The 22,001-nt window shown below is 52.9% G+C and overlaps 4 protein-coding genes across 4 annotated transcripts; 2 read left to right on the top strand and 2 right to left on the bottom strand.

The window, feature by feature from the left end:
• Positions 1-115: 115 nt before the first annotated feature.
• TRIVIDRAFT_58834 (uncharacterized protein) lies at positions 116-3,628 on the top strand (the record flags this gene model as incomplete). Its single annotated transcript, XM_014099269.1, has 2 exons — positions 116-307; positions 593-3,628. 2 exons carry the CDS (start codon positions 116-118, stop codon positions 3,626-3,628), a joined length of 3,228 nt encoding a protein of 1,075 aa, XP_013954744.1.
• A 1,777-nt stretch (positions 3,629-5,405) lies between these two features.
• TRIVIDRAFT_81180 (uncharacterized protein) lies at positions 5,406-6,435 on the bottom strand (the record flags this gene model as incomplete). Its single annotated transcript, XM_014099270.1, has 2 exons — positions 5,406-5,936; positions 6,019-6,435. The coding sequence occupies 2 exons, from the start codon at positions 6,408-6,410 to the stop codon at positions 5,585-5,587; spliced, it is 744 nt and encodes a 247-aa protein (XP_013954745.1).
• Positions 6,436-10,104: 3,669 nt separating this feature from the next.
• On the bottom strand, positions 10,105-10,316 carry TRIVIDRAFT_223867 (uncharacterized protein; the record flags this gene model as incomplete). The annotated part of the gene is made up of 2 exons (XM_014099271.1): positions 10,105-10,188; positions 10,245-10,316. The coding sequence occupies 2 exons, from the start codon at positions 10,314-10,316 to the stop codon at positions 10,105-10,107; spliced, it is 156 nt and encodes a 51-aa protein (XP_013954746.1).
• A 9,483-nt stretch (positions 10,317-19,799) lies between these two features.
• Positions 19,800-21,892, top strand: TRIVIDRAFT_49119 (uncharacterized protein; the record flags this gene model as incomplete). Its single annotated transcript, XM_014099272.1, has 3 exons — positions 19,800-20,180; positions 20,290-20,575; positions 20,652-21,892. The coding sequence occupies 3 exons, from the start codon at positions 19,800-19,802 to the stop codon at positions 21,890-21,892; spliced, it is 1,908 nt and encodes a 635-aa protein (XP_013954747.1).
• Between the last annotated feature and the right edge of the window lie 109 nt (positions 21,893-22,001).

The raw sequence follows: 22,001 nt of genomic DNA on the forward strand, positions 1-22,001 counted from the left end.
TTCATGTCGAAATAAAGGTACGGAGACAAGATGCTGAAGCCGTCACCTGTGCTAATGCAGCTCTTTCCCCTGCACAGACGCAGTCGGATCAATGGGACCGGTCCTGGTCGCTACAATGGTGCAGGGAGAAAATGACGAACCGTCGTCTAAGAAGCTCCATCCATTCTTCACCAAGAGCGACATCGATCAGCCTGTTGTTCCGCCGGTACCATTGCCTCTAGAACCTGCGCAGCCGGTATCCGACGAACCCCCTACAACCACCGCCGAAGGCCCTAAGCGAAAGCGACGAAGGACAGACGCTGCCCTTGTTCACGATGATCCCGAAGCCAAGAAGTCTCGCCGAGGAAAGAAGAGTACAAAGACACTCAACGGAGCTATTCTGAGTCATCTTAATAGGTCTGGCCAGGATGGCGTATCTGCAAGCGAACCCACGACCGCCCAACTGGCTACCGACTCTCCTGCGTCGACGCTCAGTGAAGTACCCCGAGACCAGCTGGATAAGCCCATTCACCAGACTTTGGGCACAGCCGAGCCTCTACAGCCCTTACCTGATTCTCTGCGAGACCAAACACCCGCTCCTACGCAGCCGAAGAAAGTTCTCAAGTTCAACCCAAAAACGGGGACACTAGGCTCACCTCCAAAGCCAAAGGCAATAGGCAAGCCGAGTCGCATGGTTACAATGAGATATGGACGGGACGATGAGCACCGAAAGATGATGAGCGAGAAGATTACAGGGATACTTGAAGGAAAGCTACAGTTATCGCCCGAGCCGAGTAAACGCAAAAGTACCCAGCCTAGACAAGAGCAGGTAGCCGGGACAGTTGAAAAGTCAAAAACCACACACCCGTTCTTCATGGGCAAACCGAAGCCGCAATCTGATGCTGCTACTTCGGGCGATTCAAATAAGAAAGCTCTGAACCACAAAAGCAGCGTGTTTATGTCTACACCGGTCTCTCCAAAGAAACCCAGGAACCCTTTCTCTTCGGGAAAAGCCATCCAGTTTGGTATCAAATCTGGCGGCACCAAGATCCCCGGAGCCATGTATCCATTATGGCCAGCTCGTGGGATGACTCATGTACGGAATGATGATTTCCCATACACGAGAGCAACGGCTCAAGAATCTGGAATACGATACAGGAGATCAAAACGGGTGGCTGTCTCTATTGCTCCTCATGAGTCTGTGCTGCGGAATCTTGTAGATGGGTTAGACATGACGAGAATGCGGCACAGTCTTCCCAAGAACGACGACCACTTCTTACCAGCGCCTCCTGAACTACGCCTACCCCAGAGACACTTTGAAAGCGGTCGAAAACTCCAAAAACGAATCCGATCACAACTGCAGAGTCACATCACCGGTCATTCCAAATATAATGAGGGCATTCTCGGTATCGATGAGCTTGCAATTCAGCAGCCCTCCAAAGTCCACCCTGCCATCAGTCGCCTCTACAAGGGCCTAGAGACACAGCTTTCCGCCTTTGATAGGTCACAATGTGAAGGCAGCGCTTGGATCCAAAAGTACGCTCCAGTAACGGCCGCTCAAGTATTGCAACCAGGAAAGGAGGCACTACTCCTCAGCGACTGGCTACAGGCTCTTAGGGTGCAGTCTGTGGAATCCGGAAGTTCAGAAGGCGACAAGGTCAAGGGCAAGCCGAAAAAGAAGAGAAAGAAGAATAAACTCGACGGATTTGTCATCGATAGTGAAGAAGAAGAGGCCGAGATGGACGAGATCTCCGACACTGATGAGGACTGGTCTGCCTTGCCTGGATCGGCGCTGCTCAAGAGATCTGTGATGCGTAGTATCGGTATGGCGGGCAAAGGCAGCAAGGACCAGGGCCGTCTTACAAACGCCATCGTCCTAAGCGGACCCCATGGAAGCGGCAAAACAGCAGCAGTCTATGCGGTTGCAAAGGAGCTGGAATTTGAGATTTTTGAGATCAACTCTGGTAGTCGGAGGAGCGGAAAGGACATTCTGGAAAAAGTTGGCGACATGACACGCAATCACTTGGTACAGCACAGCCGAGCTGATTCCACCGCGATTGATCCAGAAGAGGTGGCCAGCGACATCAACTCTGGGAAGCAAGGCATGATGACATCGTTTTTCAAGCCAAAGACGACGACACAGCCGATGAAGCCGCAACGAGCAAAGCAGCCCGAAGAAAGCGTCGAGAAAGAGGCGAAGGCGCCGCCTAAAAGTCAAAAGCAATCTCTCATTCTCCTCGAAGAAGTCGACGTCCTTTTCGAAGAAGACAAGCAGTTCTGGGCAACCCTGACCAGCCTCATTGCACAGTCCAAACGACCATTCATCATGACTTGCAACGATGAGAGCCTAGTGCCCCTGCAGAGCTTGAGTCTACATGGAATCTTTCGCTTCTCTCCCGCCCCTTCAAGTCTAGCCGTGGACCTTTGCCTCCTTATTGCTGCAAATGAAGGCCATGCTCTGCAGAGATCAGCGGTTGAGGCCTTGTATACCTCTCGCAATCACGACTTGAGAGCAACGATCACAGAGCTCAACTACTGGTGCCAAATTGGAGTTGGCGATCGCAAGGGCGGGTTTGATTGGTTCTATCTTCGCTGGCCCAAAGGCTCTGACCTCGACGAAAATGGCGATGTGGTGCGAGTCATCAGCGAAGATACCTACCAGAGGGGCATGGGATGGATTAATCGAGACCCGGTCGTCGCTACCAGGGGACTCGCCGCTGAACAAGAGGCCATGGAGCAAGCTTGGGACTTTTGGGGCCTCGACATGGGGCATTGGAGCAGCAGTATCGACATGAGGTTACGGGCCGCCAATATCGCGGAGCCCAAGAGAAATCCGACGACTCTGGGGGATCTGGAGGCTTATGATGACTTTTGTAATGCCATGAGCTGTGCGGATCTCTACTCAGGGGGCGCCTACGGGGTCAAATTGCAAGAGATCTTAGACCCAACATTACCGGAGCTCGCGAGCCACATCAGAGAAGACTTCATCCTGGGCCAAGCTCTGCTAGATGCTGACCCTGTAGTGCACCACGCTGCCCCGAACAAGGCCATCTCGACATGCATCACGGCTCTGGCCTGTGCAACTTTGCATCAGTCGACCACAGATATGTCCAATGAGACCTCGGCGAAGACACCAATCTCGAGGCCGGTGGATGAAGAGCAGACCATTTCACTTCTCGACTCATCCTTCCGATCTTGTCCTCATCAAATGACAAGGATGGACATTGCCATCGCATTTGACCCCATAGCCGTGGCCCCCAAGGTTGTTCCAACCACATACCTGGACCCATCCGTCTTTGATCGCACCATGTCGCTCATCGTCCTCGACGTCGCGCCCTGGGTCCGCAGCATCGCAGCATACGAGCACCAGCTCATGCAAAGACGGCTGAAGCTGAGCAACCTTCTCAGCGAGGGCGGCAAGCGGAAGCGAATGCGTACCACAAGAAGTGCCTACTCGGCGCTGGAAGGGGGAGAGCGGCGGACAACGAGGAGAGAGAGGCACTTTGGCGATTGTCTGTCGACGCAGCATGTTTTGCGCACGGGGGGCGATAGATGGACGGATCTGGTGGTGGAGGACGTGGCCAAGTCGGAGGCGGGAGAGAGCACCGCGGCGAGCAGCCCTACATCTGACGATTTAGCATTACCATGAGGTTTATATATACGTATACTTGAGTTGACGGCCGATTGGGAGCGTTGGAGCATGAGCTGGCTTTTCGTTGCATTAGGGGGGATAGATGTTGACCATTTAGATAGGAGGCATGATGCAGCCATTATGAATTCAGAGCATGCGTGATTATCAAAGCACATTTGTGGTGAGATGAGTAAAATGCAATGCATTCGTTGACTTCGTCTCCTCTTCTTTCTGGTCAGCGTATTCATCGAGGCAATGTTATTGTACCCCTTTTCATAGAGATCAACTATTATAATCTACATGCTCCCATTCCTGGTCCTCCAAACGCAAATCCCATTACAACAGATGCACAATAGCATCACTTAAATAGCTTACAAACTCAATTCTACTTCTCATAGCAAAATGAAGAAACAAACTCCCCTATCAATCCCGTACACTCCCTCACTCGCCACGTTCGTCCTTCAAACATCGCCACCTACCCTACACCAAAGTCACCAAAACCACAAACCACCATCACTTTTCTCCCACCAACAACTCCAAAAACGGCAACACACTCCGATCCCACACAATCAACCCATCCAAATCCCCTCGCAGAAGAACACTCTTCCAACCGCTTAAACGCTTCCATCCAATTCAGCCGGCTCGAAATAAAGCAGCCTAGTCCCAATCGCTAGATCCAGAAACTACCGCCCACACTAGCAATTTAACCAGGGAAACAAATCCAGCGCGATAAACCAGCACGTTTTTTTAATCTCATTAATCAACCGAGATTCAATTGTCTCAATTGCCCTTTTTCTTGTTGGGCAAAATGATGGACGATTCTGGCAGGTATCACGGCTGTTGCTAACCGATATCAAGCCACCGAATGCCTCCTCGCAGTAAAAAGGCCGGGACGCGTGCTTCCTGGGCATCAGAATAGTCTCACTCACTCACCCTCATCTACACATTCCTTACGCGGACATACACGCATGACAGAGAGTAAGAGCCCGCATATTCGTAAAAATCCCAGCAGGCAGCATCCCTGTCCGTCAGCCACCTGCTTGTACGAGTACTATACGCACGGATATCCCAACTAAGCACACCAAGAAGGAAAAAAAAAAGAAACGACGCCTTGGACGAGGCTTCTCTCACTCGTCAGGCAACCCTCGATATCCCCGGTACCAAGCCAAACTAATCCCCGTTCATTACCAACTGGAATAGTAGATGCAAAATCCACTCCACGCCCCCCTTTACACGGAGCCATGCAAGCAAGAAGTGTCATCTCTTATTAACCGCATCATTTGCCTCGATACAGCAGATCCGCTCACCTACCGTAGCACCAAGTCCAAGTACGGAGTAGCCCACTCACAAGATAGCAGGTCAGCAAGTTCTCCATATATCAATGACATCTGACATTCACGATTCGTAAAAGATCAAGCAGAGATCCTTGCTTCGTCGCCGCCACACCGGATATACTTGCTCTTACCGGGCCCACTATGAGAAGCGGACAGGCAAGACAGGATAAGCGGCCCAAGAATCAAAGTCGGTCTTACTGGTTGATACCAGTGCTCGCACGGAGTAATATCACGACGAATACTAGCATATAATTCCGCGTCATGGCTGCTGCCGGTCCTAAGAATAGCCTCGCCTGATCGCATTCACGCACAAGCAACAGTGGCTAAGTGCCTTCTAGAGCAATCAGTCGTTATTTCTACAGTCAGAGGGCGCTTTGGGCCGGCTTAGGAAGCCTTGCTATCCGCCTACAGTACGCAGAGAAAGGAGTTTGTTGAGAGATACCCGGCCGAGACCACATGTTGAGAACTAATTTCTTGAATTGAAGCTCACTCTTTGGGCAACTTTGTCTATATCCGCGGATTAAATAGAAGCTCCCTGATACCTAGAGTCAACCGGATGCTTGCCAGCCGGGGCCCCAAGTTTGGTCCTACGTTGGCGGCTCCATAGTACTCGTGCAACAATGTAGGGCCTGGGTGTCAATTAATTGAGAAGTCTCGCAAAACCGACGCCATCGAATACTGGCATGAGGAATGCCTCTAGCCGTTCATCGTTCGCCAAGGCCGAGTTGAACTTGCGAAGAGCCGTAAGATCATCTTCGGCATGTTTCACGTGTCGCTGCAATTGCCAGTTCGGGTTGTCCTCACTCCCATCAGCTACCAGTGCGCGCCGGAGGACGTTGTCTGCAATGATGATGCCGCCGGGGCGAAGGAGCCGTGTGGTTGAACCAGGTTGAGAGCCGGCTAGAATGTCTCTGAGATAGCTGGGATAGCCTGATTTTTGGGCATCGATGAAGATCAAGTCATACGGCTCCTCGGGCTTCAAAGTTGATAGCCTTTAGCTGCTTGTTAGTCATGCTCATGGAGAAAGCTCTGGATAAGATTGAAAGGGACGGTGGAGATGAGCAGTTGATTTACGTTTGAAGTGCATCTCCCACGATGATTTCCACATTCTTCACGCTATTCTTCTCAAAAGCGTCGTTTGCAATCTTGGCATATTCTGCCGAGAATTCAAGGCCTGTCACTTTGCCATCTTGGCCAACGGCATGTGCCCAAACGAGTGCAGAATAACCAACATAAGAGCCAATCTCGAGAATCCGCTTGGCTCCAAAGGCTCTGGCAAAAAAGACGAGGCTTTGTGCTTGCAAATTCGACACCATGTAGTCCGAATCCGGGTGGCTTTCCACTATCCAGTCATGATAGTCAACGAGGTGCTTTGGCAATGCAGTTGAATTTCGCTCAGAGTACGTTCCCACCTCGGCGGCCACCTTGGCGGTGGGATAGAGGGCTGCGGTAGTTGTCTTGGTCATGTTTGATCAAAGTAGGTGATTAAATGCTTGATCTAGAAGCTTCACGATACACCATCAAAAACATCATCCAAATGCTCAGATATGCCAGTGGTAACGAAAAGAGGCGCCCACGACTCCTCAGCTGAAAACCATAGCCATCTGGAGCTATTTTCGGTCTCCGAGATGGAGCGCGGAGAGAGCATGCTAAGGCGCATGTTGGAGACGTGGATAGTAGACGGTGGTGATCATAGGTGTAGTCGATTGCGTTATAGTTAAGTATCCTCTCTCCCCTCATCGGTCTCCGAGAGCCGAGAAGGTTGCCTAGGAAAGCATCTGAAGGGCCATTGCATCGGGAATTCTGAAAATCGAAGGCCTGCTGCGCGGCCTACCCCAAGGCTGGATCACATGGCTTTAGGGGGGAAAAGGACAACCGAAGATATTGCTGATGGTGACGAATGGATTATTTCGCAGTCCGTACATGTCTCGTCTCTACTCCGGCATGTCTCAAGTCCTGAGAATTCATCTTGCACAGCAGCGACCCGTTTTGACGGTGGTCGTCATCAAGGACCCGACATGGTGCGACTATCAAAAAGGATCACCCAGCCTGGTGAGGGGTTTGGCGCCCACTGGGGCCTGCAGCGAAATCCCGCTCATGTAACCGGCTTTGCCATGCCGTGTTTGCTCCATCCAAATATCCTGATGAGGTACATAGTAGCGGGAGGAACCAAGAGCGAACTGACGAAGGCTGTACCAAATCAGGCAGCCAGAGTAGAGGATCGCGATCCCATGCTGCTATCGAGGAAAACTGACTGCGCTTTGACAAGACAGTGCCGCGAAGGAGTTACTATGTATAAAGCCTGCGAAAACTGCCCAGACGCCATATGCCATATGCCATATCTGGTGTATAACCCGATAGCCGAATATAAAAGAGGCCTAACGCTGATGCGTATGTACAAGTAAGATTGGCTTATTTATCAGCCAGTGGACCTTGGCTGAGAAGTAGGCATTTTTAGGCTCATGACGGAACGAGGGTTGACTTTCGCTGAAACTTGTACGGCAAAGGATTCATGAAAGCCTCTGAACTATGGCGCTGATGGGGTTTGAGAATGAAAGAAACCGCCCGGGTAAAGGAGGTTGATTTAGTGCAGCAAGGAGATGCATAGCCCGGAACGAACTTGGTCAGTTTGTGGAACCAAGGTGGCACTTCGATTAAACCTGTTGGATTTGCCCGTCACGAAGGCGTCTAAGCCCAAAGTGAGCAGGGAACCGTCATCCGGCCCTCCGCCGTGCCACCGGAACGCAAAGTGGCCGGGGCCAAGGCAAGAGACGCGGCCCAAGGCGAAGGCGGGGAGCCTCAGCTGCCTCCGATCAAGCCGCGGATTGTTCCTGTTCTCAGTTTTAGGGAGGGGTGCCAGGTTCAGGAGGTCGGAAAGGGATCACCATCGTCACCATCGACGGCGAGGGAAGGGCATGACACGGCATACAGAAGTTGAAATGATGAGAAACAAGGCTAATCTCGTTGCGGACCGGGCGCAGTGATGCTCGGCCCAGACTAACGGGCGCTGCCATTTGGTTGCCGCTTCGCAGCTGATGTAACCCCGGCAGCGAGAGGGAAAGCGAAGAATGCGTGCAAATGAGAAAACAAAAAATGAGGCAACAGAGGCGGAAAGCAACTCGGACGCCATGTCCAGGCTAAAGGGGGCTTCGGGACCACTCCAGTTGAGTTGCCAAGAGGGGACTGCAGGCTCATATTGCATACTACTACTGTAGCACTCATCTCACGCTTTGCAAGAAGAAGGTACTCCGTATGGCAAGCATACCATACGAGTGCCATGCCATACCATGCCATACCGTACTAGACATACCACCTACCTGTAAGGCGTGCGTGCACCCCCATATGGCACTCGATTCCAGTGGCATCTGGACAGGTTTTTTCTTTTGCTGCTTATGGCGGTCCCCCTGAAAGCAACATGAGGCTAATGTGTACAAGCATTCAAGTACAAGTACACTCCCGTGCCTCGTTGGCAGCAGCAGCAGCTCAGGAGTCGACGGCACCGCCCAAACAGAGGTGATGGCCCTTGTCATACTTGGAAGCAAGCCAGGCGCCTAGTGATGCCATGACCTTTGGTACACACAAGCGCTTCGGCGCACCTGATGTGTGGTGTGCATGGACCCGGTACGAGTACTGCTACTCGTACATGTCTGCTGCGGCCGACCATTTGGGGCGTCCAAGTCGGTGTTCGTGGCGTCGTCTAGGATAGGCCAGCGATCAACTAACAAAGCAGCTGCTGGGCCGTGGAGTGGTGAGTGGGTTCGGGTTGTTCGACAAGGCCCTTTGCTTTGAAGGCGTGTGCAAGTACTCCGTAAAAGTAGATTAATGTTGGATCGGGTGGTGGGATGAGGACAAGGGCGTCACACTGTCGCCTGACACCGACGGCCAATGCGCGAGAGGGAGAGCAACAAGGGAACAAGGACCTGTTTTGAGGGCATTAGCAAGGCGCAACACAAAGGCCGTGGCAAGCGAGGGAGTGGCAGTGGCATGCTGGCTGGGCTGGATCATGACCAGCTGGATCGGACTTTGGTCGGTGCTTGCAACGGGCGTTCTTGCCAAAGGGACGAGTGCCGTGCATACTGTACAGACAGCAGGAGAGTAATACCTGGTAGTATCTCGAGCCCGGCCCTGCACAGTATCGTACCGTACATTGTACAGTGGTCCGTCTCGCCCAAAGCTCCTTGTTGATACTGTAATGCTGGCACGTCGTACGAGGCCATGGGTGCTCCATAGAGTGACTTTAGCTTGACGCCAGAAGGATCGAGGCTGATTGAGAATGGAGCCCTGGCCCGCTTTTGGGTCCTGTGCGCGACAGATGCTGGGATGAGGAGAATCGTGATGACGAATATGCATTGATATCATATCAAGAGAGACATGGTTGGAGAATTCGGGGAGGGGGGGCTTACGGGAGTGCTGGTACTGTACATGTTGGATTATTTTCAGATTGCGTCTTGTCATGGAATTTACTTGGTCGGTCTGGATGCCTGGAAGCTCAGGCTGCGACCGAGAAGTGCAAGTGCACGGTACTTGATTCCTGGCGGTGCGATAGCCACAGCGCAAAGTACCTCCAAAGCAAATGCCAACATAACCAACCCATAAAACACGCCTGCACTGATAAGATCTTGATGGATGGCGAACAAACATGGACGACTTCTCCTCCTCTCGCGCACACTAGCCCGCTGCAAAATCGACAATGATCGGCCAATCACACGGCCGCAGAACAGCCATTTTCGAGGTGGGCCGGTGGCATCGTGCAGAGCATTACATTGGCCCAACTCAACTCATGTGAGAGCGGACGTACGGCGACGGAGTGCAGCAGCAGGTATAGTACAGACTGTACGGAGTACAGTATGAGTACATTCGCATGGAGTCGCCATCCTCACAGCACTACAGTACCAGCTCCATAAACCATCTACTTGTACATACCACGCCTGAGGTCTGTATTACTCAGGCTTCCCGTGATTGTGGAACGCCGAATGCAAGCGTCTCGTCTCTAGCGGGCATCTCCAGGTTAGAGCACAAGGGGCTAGGCATCAAGAAATCACAAGCGAACAAGGCAAGACTCAAATCAGCATGCGTGTCGCCGAGGTCACAGCCGAGGAGCCCGAAACTTGAGCAGTTGCAACAGGGAATGGGGGAATGGGAATCTGCCGTTGGGTTGGGTCACTTTGAAACAAGCTGCTGCCACCAAGCCATATGGCACAGACAGATGCTGCCCGTGATGCTCACTAACTCAGCCTTGGAAACCTAAGACGAGAGAGGTGCAAAATAGATGCGCGGCTAATCCCCAGCCACTCACTCACTGCTGCTCTCACAAAAAGGGCCTCGGCTACGGTCCACGGTCCACGGTCCACGGTGCTCGACGGCCATGACATGACAGGATTCACCACCATATGCAGCCTCTTTAAACACGGCTGAGTCTAGCCATCAGGGGGATCCATCCGCTGCTGGCGTCGTATCTTCTGAGTGGACAAGGATTGCATCACGGACGAGCACTCTACTCAACGAGTTGATCCGAATGCTACAGCACCTGGGCAATATTGGCCCCCGCGCGTCTTGCGCCAAGGCAAAAGGCAAACAAAACTATCTTTAGCGCCGCTCTCTGCTCCGTACAAGTATGCTTGTGCGAGGTCCAACAGCAGGGCCCCGGACAAGAAAGGAATTCCTGGCCATCTCCACTCCGCTTTCTGACGCCGTCTGGGACAAGTGAAATGCACCGGAAGCGTCGTCGTTTTTCGCCTCAGCGGACGCCTGTCTGTTACCGTCGGACTTGGACAAGAACAATGCAAACAACCTGCTCTGCAACTCCACACAGTGCTGTGCTCACATGTATGTCGTGAGAAGCCGGCACACGCTATTGCCCATTATTTGTTGATGTTCCCTCCTCTGACCAGGTAGAGGTATGGAGCAGCATTAGTGGACCGGCCCTGTTTGTGCCTGTGATTCGATGATTGGGGCCACCTGAACAACCATCTCTCGGTAATAATGGCTGGCTGGAATTGGATGGCTGCCGCCGAGCCACGAAAACTTCCTTTTTCTCCTCCCCCTCTTGCCTTTGCCGAATTTCGTCCTTGCGCAAAATTTTGCTTTGGTTTCCTTTCTTTGGTGGATGCCATATGAGACATTGACGCACGCCGCCACTGAGCGATTCACGCAATCGGAGCCACTCCATCACAGCCAAGCATTTTCCCTGTTGATAAGCAGACAAGGGGACGAGGCACGCCTCACAATCATGGCTTCAGCGCGAGTCGTCGTACAGGGCGAGCCTTGAGAATCATACGCCCTCGCCTAGGCCATCCGCCTGACGAAACCAACATGAAGGGGACAAGGCCGGCTGAGCTTCCGGGCTTTGTTGGCTGTGGACCGGCTGATTTAGCACTGACGGTTGATGACTTGAAGCTAATAAGCTGGGACAAAAAAGGCACACAACGGCTGAGGCTGGCGCGCTGGGCGTCACACTGTGACCGCACCTTAGCAAGCCGCATCTCTTGTTCGCATCATACGCTATGCTGCCACGATGGCAATCAATGCCCATTCTCATTCATTGCATCACTCAACAGCCAGCCACTGCTCACGCCTTTTCTTTTTGCGGGCACTGGTGCCTCCCGATTCCGCAAGTACGCCGAGATGGCTGACGTTGAGCCTCTGCTTCTTTTGCTCTGCGGTCTGCCTCGCACACCCACATCAAGTCGCCATTTTCAAGCAGCCGTCCTGCACGCCCCCCCTCCTCAATACGTTTTGGGCTGTGATTGGGCCTCTGAGGGAGACTTGCTTGATCGAATAGTAGCTTGGTGACCAAAAAGAAAGTATTTAGCGAACGGGGTTTGATACTGATAACTGGGACTTGATGATATGTTTTTTTTTTATTAGCGATCAAGCCATCATGTCCTGATGGAACATTGATGGGGCACTCATGGTGTCTTTGAAGGTCAGCGTCAGGATTTCGTCCAAGCCAAGACACTGGTCTTCAACTCGCAAGCGGCTGTGTACTCTATACACGAAGTCATTTCACACTCTGTGGGAGCCTGGCACCGTCAGCTTCAGCTATGCCCGGACGTTGCCGTTAAACCTGCACCCGGAAACCTGGTCAGCAGCATGACCTCTGTGCTCCGTATAACTTTGGATGCTGCTCTCTGCCCATGCCCGGACGAGGAGTGACCTTTTTCGGGCACGGGCTGTCCACCTTGGCATCGTGTGCAGGGCTGCTTGTACACAGTCCTGGCGGCTGTTGTTGGTTGCTATTCTACACTTGATACGGAACACTCTGGGCGTTGAACTTTGAGACATGGCGCCCCGGTACTGTATTGATTGGCATTCATTCTTCGCTTCCGCAGAATTCAAAGCATCTTAGCCCGATTGCCTAGTCTAGCAGACAAGGTAAAGCAAGGTACTCCGTAGTGCAGGCAACCTTTTGGCTTCCCACATTGCTTCTAGCATATTCAGCTCTGCATCGCCCAACGGGCCGAGACATGGCATCCGTGTTCCATTTTCATTTGCACACGAAACACGCTACCCTTTCCTTTGCCACGGCAACATCTGGCCAGAAGACGGCTAGTTCTCGGTAATCAGCGAGATTACGCTCAGATCCTTGGAGAGGGAGAAGGGAAAAAGGGAAAAGGAAAAAAGTATGAGTACAAGTAGACCCGTACATGTAACACACTCGGCATGACAAAGGAATGAAACTGCCCTGCCGTACTAAGCATGAGCGGGTAAATAGATTAAAGAAGAAGAGAGCAAAAAAGGCATTCAGTTCCAGACCACGTTTTGAGGGTTTAGAGGATCCCCCTTGTCGCCGCCTGGGACGGTTTGCGGGAACCTGCCTGGATCAGGGCCTGGCAGCCAATAAAGGACCCCTGCTAGGACTTCAAAGGGGAGTTTTGTCGTCTTGTCTGAAAGAGGCTGCTGGAGCATGCCACTTGGTATTTTCGAAAAATGCGGAATGCAAGATGCACTTGGCTTGTTTCTGTCTACCGGACCTCGTATGCCCTTGTCACCCACAGCTTATGTACCTAGTAGATGCCACATCGACCAGCACGAGTCTGAAGACAAGTCAACATACATGGAAGCGAAATAAAGCATGGTCACTACCGATGAGCCCACCTGACGGCTTTCCGCGAGAATCCTCACACATTCACACAGACACCAGACATGCATGTACCTCCCACCGTTGCATCTTGCAGCTCGCCTTGCCCACCGTATTATTAGTTGGGATAACACCTCCGTCCGAGCACTCGTACATACATGTATATGGACGCCTTCTCTTAACCCTTTTCAATCTCCCCTGCTTCTCGCCCCCCCACGCTCGCGCATCTGAGTTGCATGCAATCTGCTGAATACATGCCGTAAACGAGCGGTCGATGCTACTGTGCTGTCCCGCGCGCTGTTCTGTGACGAGGAGCAACAGGCTCGCACAAAAGGCACACATCACATACGACGGCCGTAAATTGCACGCCACTTGTTTTTTTTTTCTCTCTTCTCCTTTGACCCAACCTGCTTTACTTGGACAGGAAGTAGCACCATTTCCGCCGTCTGGTTTATAATGCGGGATTCCTCGCCTTGCTTCAGGGCCCCCCTTGTTCGATCCAATACTAGTAGTTTACATGTACCAGCCCTGTGTATGAGCAAGGGCTTGATGTCTTGGTTTTTTTTGTCTCTTATTTCTCCTTCCCCTCTCTCTTCTCCCAGAAAAGGCGCAGTCTGATTCGCCGTGCCGCTAGATAAAACCGTTTTTTTCTTTCTTATTTTTGCAACAGGCCCAGCACCAAATGTCTTATGCAGGACGCCATGCATACAGTGCCGTACATGTATTTTGTCGCATTCAGTCGAATGACGGCACATTCCCATATCAAAGCTACATGGACGAAGTACATAGTACTGTGCTGTACTGAGGGGGTGCGTGCGTGTGAGTCAAGGGGTAGCAAGTCTTTGACGTAGTCCATTTGCATCTTCTCCTGCGTTTTCGCTGATCAACCAGGCCCTGCCCGTTGCGATGGGGTGATGAGATTTGAGTGTATCATCTCCAGGTGGACCACCAGACGAAAAAAAAAGCAGGCTTTTCTCGTCTTCTTTCTAATACAGGGCGCCGCACTTGGTGGGCCTAGACCATGCCAGGCGCAGTGATTGACACAAAATATCACCGTTGTAGGATACAAAGTATTTAGACTATCTACCTTTTGATGAGCTGTTGCCTCTCGTACAGTACAGTAGCAAAGTACATACGAAGATTTGCTGAGACTCCATTCATTGCGGTGCCTTAGCGTAATGGGCTTTGTTCGCATTCAGACAGGTGCATGCCGTCGGCTGGGTCTAGGTCGCAGGAGACCCAACGGTTACTGATATGGATCAGATGGATACTGTACCAGGCAATGATTGATTCACCATGGCCGCTTTCCCACTATCGAAAAGAAAAGACTACTGGGTACCCATTATACGAACCACATGTAACAGGAAACGAGATACCACTCACTACTACAATAGGTAGGTAGGTGCATACTCGGTATATCTTCAAGATTCTTCGTCCATGGTAGCTATTATTAGTAATACCTGCTAGGAGGCACAGGACCTGAGACATGCATGCATGAGTTTCGACATTCGCATCCTCATGTACTTGGTACACACATTGTCGCTTGTTTAGCGTGTTAGTGACGTGAAATCCGGCAGAGGGCCACCATACAGGATTGGGATGCAATAATATGTACAGAACCAGACATCAAATGCCCCCATGCCGGCCGTCCTGTGCCTGTAGGCCGCCCCCTTCATCCAATCAAATCCAATGACATGCACGGTACGCGGCCCTTTCAGCTCTCCCGCCTTCTCGCGGTTCCAGGGGAGGGGGGTGGAGAAAAGAAAGGGAATAATACTTTGAAAGGGCAAGGGGGTGTACTGGTATTCTGCGAACACAGAGTATCGTAGTGAGCGACAAATGCTGTTGATCACCAAAAAGAGAAAGAGTTGGCAAAAGAAAACAAGCGGGGCAAAGTAACAGCATGAAGATTGCTCAACAGCCGGGGGTCTTTTACGTACCATGTAGTAACAGTCTATGCATCGTGTAACATCCAGTTATTTATCGCATGTACAGAACTTATACCTGGAGGCTGATGGGAGGGGGCGTGGCCCCCCGTGCAGAGGGGAGAGAGAGAGGGGATAGATGTCTGCACCATTTGATTCAAAACGTCTTTTCTTCTTCGTTCTTCTTTTCTGGCTCAGTGTCTCATCCAGCGCTACCGATACCCCCCCCAGCACCTTGTACGAGTAGCATCGCCCGTCCCTTTTCGGAACAGTGTTGAGCTAGCAGTTGTTGCATGCGAGCACTTAACCTTGAGATATGAGAAAGAGTTGGCAGCTAGCCCAGGCATTAGCACGAAGTAGTAGTATCTGCTTGCCGTGCCTTTGAAGGTTTCCTCGTACGGTAGTGTAGTGCTCTGCACAAGCGTTTTGTATAATCGAATGCGTTCTTGTTTCGTGGAATGAAGACAAGACAAAAGTACTCTCTCACACGAATGCAAGGCTACAGCTACCTCGTACATGTCATCAGCAACCAAGCCCTGGCGCTATGCTTTTGTATCCGCTCCACGCAGGGGCTGGCTGACGCGGATCGGGATCGATTTCAAAAGTCATCCAGACGAGTGGGTATCACATCACGCATAGCCTGCCTGTTGCTCCGTACGAAGTACTGCACAGTGACTTTTTTTTGACGGACCGGTCAGAGCCTCGTGATTCAAGCCAAGCCCGTGGAGTCGCTGTAAGTGGCCCACGAAGCTTTTTTTTTTTTTTTTTTTTTTTTTTTTTTTTTTTCGCGATGGGTGCTTGCAAGGAGCTAAATCAAGACGGGCATCATTTCCTGACAGGGCATTTTCATATTATACAGTGCTGTGCTGTGCTGTACGATGCCATGGATAAGTATGGACAGATTACTCGTAATGCTTGCGCCGTTCGTCATCCGTCAGGTCCTTTTGCCATCGGATGGAGGCGCGGAACACGACCTGAGCCCGTTCCTAGCGAGAGGCCATTTCCAAGTGGAGCTGGAGTTACGAGACGAGACGAGACCAGATGGCCATGATGTTTGCTGGAGTGTCTTTTTCTTCGGGCCAACAGCATCTAAGAGGACTACCTAGGTACGTACATAGTACCTGTATTCGCCAGACTGTGCAACCTGAATGATGAATTGCTGTCCAGCTGTAATCCAGTAGCACCCGCAATCGTGTACATGCCTTTTGATGCCACAGTTGACACCTCACCTGCTCCAAGATGCCTCGCTAACGGAGTTTCAGCACATGGATCCTTTTTATTTATTATTATCATTATCATTATCATTATTATATTTTTCTTTCATTTTCATGCCTATTCTTTCCCCTCCTCGTTTCTGCTCTGCTCTGCTCTGCCTGCCTGGCCCTTGCCCGTTGCCGCAAGTACTCGTACTATGTACTCATGCACATGAAAATGGGCCAAGCCGGGGATCCAGGACCTGATGCATCTTTTTTCGCGCCGCCTGTGCTGTGCTATCGAAAAAGCGGCGACTGGGCACTTAAGGCGTTAGTTTACAGTAGGCCCGGAAAAGTGAAAATGCTCGGGGACTAGCAGGCTGAACTTTGCAGATTGGCAACGAGTAGATTTTCATGACGCTTGAGGCAAAAAATGAGCCCCGGCGACGCCGCCTTTTTTTTTGTCTCTCTTTCTTTCATATGAGTATTTTTATTTTATCGTTAGTTTATGAGTTTATTATTTTCTTTTTGATTCTAGACGCCGTCATGTCTCCTTATTTTTCGGGCGCGGCATCATGGAATGACCTCGGTCACAGCGACGCCAATCGAAATCAGCCGTCACCGAGACAAAACCTGTATCGCCTTTGTCCCATGCCTCTGCACTAGCCGCCTTGCATCTGAAGCTCCATCCAAACGTCTCCAGAAGCATGTCAAGTCCGTATTCCATCCATGGCAGTTAGCAGTTTAGCACCAGAACACGTTCGGCTCTGCGATATTGAGCGCGCAGCGAGTGGGCTTGGGCTTGCAGGGGGTCTCGCGCGGGTGCCACTAAAGATGGAGGACATTTCAAGGGCAAGAAAAAGTTGGAGACCAGAAAACATTAAAAACCGGCTTAAAAACGCCCCCCAATAAAGGGCCCCTCTTTGTCTCCTTTGCGGCGAAAAGGAAAAGATGAAGAAGGGGATGATAATTGACATCAAATGAACTCGATGGTTTGAGTGCGGTGCCTCGAAATGGAGCGGGTGTTCCGGTGCCAGGCGCTGTGTCAGCTGGGCCCAGCAGGGATGTGGCTCCTCGCCCGCTAGAGGCAGCGCTGGAAGGGGTGCGGATTCCCTTGAAATGGTCCCTGGTCTGGTCTGCTGCAGGGGACTTGCTGCCACCGTCGGCGTGACCTCCCAGCTCAGCAGGCGCCAGAGGGTACTCGTACAGTACGTAGAGTACATGAAAATGGATCAAATGTTCTCCAGAGCGACAGTGAGTAGATACCTCCATGAGAGGTACTTGGAGCAACCGCCAGCAGTGCGGCTCAGTACGAGTACATGCCAATCCGTGCAGGCGGCAGGTTTGGCAGCCAGTCAGAAGAACCCCGCAAAAAGGTACTCGCCCGGACTGGAGCTGCGCTACTGTACCGAGGCGGCACGTACATAGTACAAGTACATTCATTCATGGACTTGGTAACAGAACATGACTGAATGGAAGCGACATGCTGTCTGTACGAGTATTCGACGAGTCACTCACTGTTCGCCATTCGTGTTAGCACCTAGTGTACTACTAAGCTAATCCATCAATAGTGATCTCGTGCTGGCTGTGCCCTTTGCCACTTTGGAGCCGAGCTGAGCCGCAGGAAGGATACATGTATTGGCAGTGAGAGTACCTGTCCTGTGCATGCACCTGTGCCGTGATGGTGAGGCATCCATCCTCAACAGATTAATATCTCGACGCACCGACAGGGATCCGGCCAGCGTCGTTTGAGCTCCAAATGGGTGGATGGTGGATGGATGGGCGACTTGGTGGGTGGTTGAAGCCCAGTTGCCCAGGCCCAGGGGCAGCCTCAAGTGGAAGTGATTTGATTGATTTCAAGTGGTTGTATCGGTACGCTGCCACCAGACTTCGTATCCTCCCCCGTAATCGCGCCTGTCTCATGCGTGCGTCGTGTCCGCAGCGCCACTCGTATACATAGTACCTGCCTGTCTGTACGAGTACAAGCCAAGTCAAGTCCAGCACCGTCTCGGCCAAGCACAGATTCAGTTGGTCGTTGCGTATGAGAGAGAACATGGGGAAGCCCCCCAAGCCCAAGACTGTTTTTGCCCTCGGTGACGCTCCCTGCGAATGTACTGTGCTCCGTTTTCCTAGTGGGCTCCAGGCCCCAGAGCGTTACCTTAGTACCTTAGCAGCAACTCGTAGCGCCTCCGGACCCAAGCCCGCATGTACCGACGGCCCCGAGGTACCTGGCGCGCACCGCGTGATGCCTGCGCGGCGTGGGTACCGTCCAGCGCAGGTACCAGCACCGCGTGAGCGTGCCAGTGCAGCAGCTGGAGCCAATTGCCATGGGCCTGATGGAGCAGCAGCAGCAGCAAGCTTCCATTCACAGTGCTGTGTACTTGGTACTCGTGCGAAGTAATTCGGGCCAGCAGCCACAAAAACAGCCCCAGCGGTTGTATGTACATTTCGTATGGAGCAAATCAAAATCAGTTGAGTTCTTGGATTCACTTCACCCGGCTACCTCTAGCACAAGACCGCCGAAAGCGAAACTTTGCCGTTTACATCCACGCGCTCAACTCGTCCTGCCTTGGCTTTCTTTGCCTTCGCCCCTCCCTTCCGGCGCTCTTGTTTCAATATGCAATGTACCGTCTCTTTTGGCGTTTCCTTGTGTTTTGCTCTCATCAAACCGCTCATTTGACCAAGTGTTCCCTTTTCTGCACCGATTTACCTCTCCTGGCGAAAGTTAAAAGAAAAAAACAACACTCACTCACTCACTCACTCACTCTCACACCCCTCCCCCCCCTTCTCATTTCCATCCACCAGCCCAAAACTCGTTCCTCTTCCCAGCCCAGCCCAGCCCAGCACAGCACCAGCACAGCGGCCCTCTCAGTTGTGCCGGCCATGGCTCCGCGCTGGCTGCTAGGGATGCATGTCAGCAAGCGTTCCTTGCCTGGTCCGGCTTCGTCTAGTGCCAGTGCCTTGATTGCCTTTTTCATGCTAAAGAAGCTTGCGAGACCACAGACTCTGAGCAAAAGCCACCGCTAGCGCACCACCAAAATAAATCCGGGGTCCGTCCAGCGCCGTGTACCTGTACTTGCCGGCTGGCCGCGCCTGCAGCCAATACTTTGTACCCACACCCTCCTCACTTGCTCACTTACACCCAGATCGAACCTCGTTGCTGCATGTACGTACTTACATGACTTAACTCTGGACTTGTCCACCTTTTCATCTTGGCCTCACCTCGACCTCTTTCCCCAATCCCACAATCCTTCATCTCAGACGTCAGACGCAGAGGCCTTCCGTGAGGGCTTTTTCTCTTGTTGTCTTCCTTTTTTCTCCTTCTTCTTCTTCGCCGTTCCTTTTCCCCGCCCGACATACCGAGTACGTGACGCTTGTTCACTGCCGCCAGCCAAATCTCACCACCTTCAAAAGCCCTTCACCTCATCATAGGTGCTCCCCATGTCTGTCAAGGCTGCGCCCTCGACGTCGCATCTTGTTCAGCTGCCCTTGTCACCGTCAATCTCCTTCGACTCTCGACGACTCCCTCACCTGTCCAAGCTGCTCTCCTTCTCCCACAACGTTGCGCATCGCCATCCGCAGCAGCACCAGCAGCACCAGCAGTATCACCACCAGCCTCGACATCACCCCGGCTTGAGGACGCCTCCAGTCGACGAGATGAGCACCACCTACCAGCAGGCGCCGGCTGCATACGACAGCCACGCTCTGCGACCCTACGCCTCGTCAATTGCCCACCCCAGGGCCTCAACTGCAGCAGCCGTTGGTTCCCACGAAGCCAGGAATGCCACTGCGCAGTACTACCGATATCCCGTCCAGCAGAACCAAACCGCCCAGGTTCCCTCCTCGCAGTCACGCAATGGCACGCTTCATGGCACTCCCTCAGACCGGTCTACGAAATCGGCGACGCCTGCCTCGTCGGTCTCTGCCAAGGATGCCATATCATCGCGAAGGAGCCCCGAGACCTTGATCTACCACAGCCTCCAGATCCCCAGATGCATCAGCTCCAACGGCGGCAGCTTGGCAGATTTTGCAGCACAGGTGCGTCGAGACCAGCAATTCCAGGCACTTGCCGAGCTCTGCCGCCTCTCCTTTAGCTTTTGTATCCATCTACTTGTAGGCTCTAAAGGCTGACTTAACTTTCCACCAGATGACGTGCCTCTTTTGGTTCGAATCCATTGACCACCTCAAAAAGGCAGAGGCCATTCGATCACGGCCAAACATGCTCACCACTCGACTGGCCGAGCTGGCCAAGCCAAACGAGCAATTTCGCAAATGGGTATACAACGTGCTGTCGACGACCCAGGTTACACAGAACGTGATTCTGCTTGCGCTGCTCTTCATCTACAGACTCAAGCTGTCGACGCCGCAGATCAAGGGGCGAGAGGGCAGTGAGTATCGATTGCTCACGGTGGCCCTCATGCTTGGCAACAAATGTAAGGCTTTTCTCTCTCTCTCCATGTCCTCCTAAAGCAAGCAAGCAAACAAACAGCTAACAACCTACCGCCACAGTCCTCGACGACAACACCTACACCAACAAGACGTGGGCCGAGGTCTCGTGCTTCAGCGTCGGCGAGATTCACGTCATGGAAGTCGAGTTTCTCAGCAACATGCGATACAACCTCCTTGCCTCCAAGGACGAGTGGGAGGACTGGCTGACCAAGCTGGCGTGCTTCCGTGACTACTACGAGCAGGCGCTCCGAGTTCCAGCATCGCCGCTGCTTGCTGCCTCTCCCTCTTCCAGGAGCTTCCACTCTCCCCTCGTCTCGCCGACCACGACGACGCTGCCAGCCGCCGACGCATTCGCTTCCGCCGTATCGACATACTCGCCCCCTGTTTCGAGGCACGCTCAGAACTGGGCCATGTACCACGCCAACCCCGTCTCGCCCCTGGCTGCCAGGCCGTCGATGACTCTGCCCGTTTGTCGAAAGCGCAGCCCCGACGTGGAACCCATCGACCATCCAGCCAAACGAATCATGCGCCGAGCTCCAATGGCCGCGGTGCCCTGGCCCAAGACCGTCCCTGAGTCGGGCAGGCTTCCCGTGCCGCATCTCACCATTGTCACGCAGCCTCACGTCTCCCAGGCGGTTGCTTTCCCAACACCAGCGGCGGCATCGACGACGGCGACGACGACTTCACCGATGGCGGTTGGATATACACCCCAGTCGCCCTACGCTAACCAGAACATGGTCTCTCTGCCGCCTCTGCAGACCGGCTTGCGTGCCATGTCCAGCGTCTACCAGCCATACCAGCAACCACCGGCTGCGTCCGTCCCCTACGAAGCCTACCACCCACCCACCATCCCGGCTTCAACTGCCAGTGTCCCCGCCGCCGGATTCCCCAGCGCGCCGCCCATGTCCTACGCCACGCCCAGCAAGCACCAGCACACCCCGGCCAGCCTCGCCTCTGCGTATACGTCGTCGCCAATGGCTGAGCCTCTGTTTGGAGCCGCCTCGGGAGTGCATACGCCCATTGCCCTGACGCCCATCTCGCACTCGCCCAGCGTCTACCTGCAGCAGCGGGCCAGCCCCTACAAGCCCATCCGCCACGTCAACAGGCTACTCTACCCGCCGCCGTCGGCATCGCTGGATCAGTATCACCTCGCGGTCCCCGTCCCGCCCACACACATGCATTACCAGCCTCTTGGTCGGCGAAACGATTTGCGCACGGGAGTGGTGCCCGAGTTTATAGTGTACAACAGGGGCCAGCAGTCCCTCTCGCAACACGCCGCTCAAGGACCATATGCACCCTAGGCGTGGTTGCAATGTTCCCTTTGCGGCGGTTGGTCAGCGGATGGGAAGCACATCTGCACTACTTTTGCTCCATGAGCAGGATGGTCCAAGACATTTCTGCTCGTCAGGG

This window comes from Trichoderma virens (genome assembly GCF_000170995.1).
Source record: "Trichoderma virens Gv29-8 chromosome Unknown TRIVIscaffold_79, whole genome shotgun sequence".
NCBI lineage: Eukaryota > Fungi > Ascomycota > Sordariomycetes > Hypocreales > Hypocreaceae > Trichoderma > Trichoderma virens.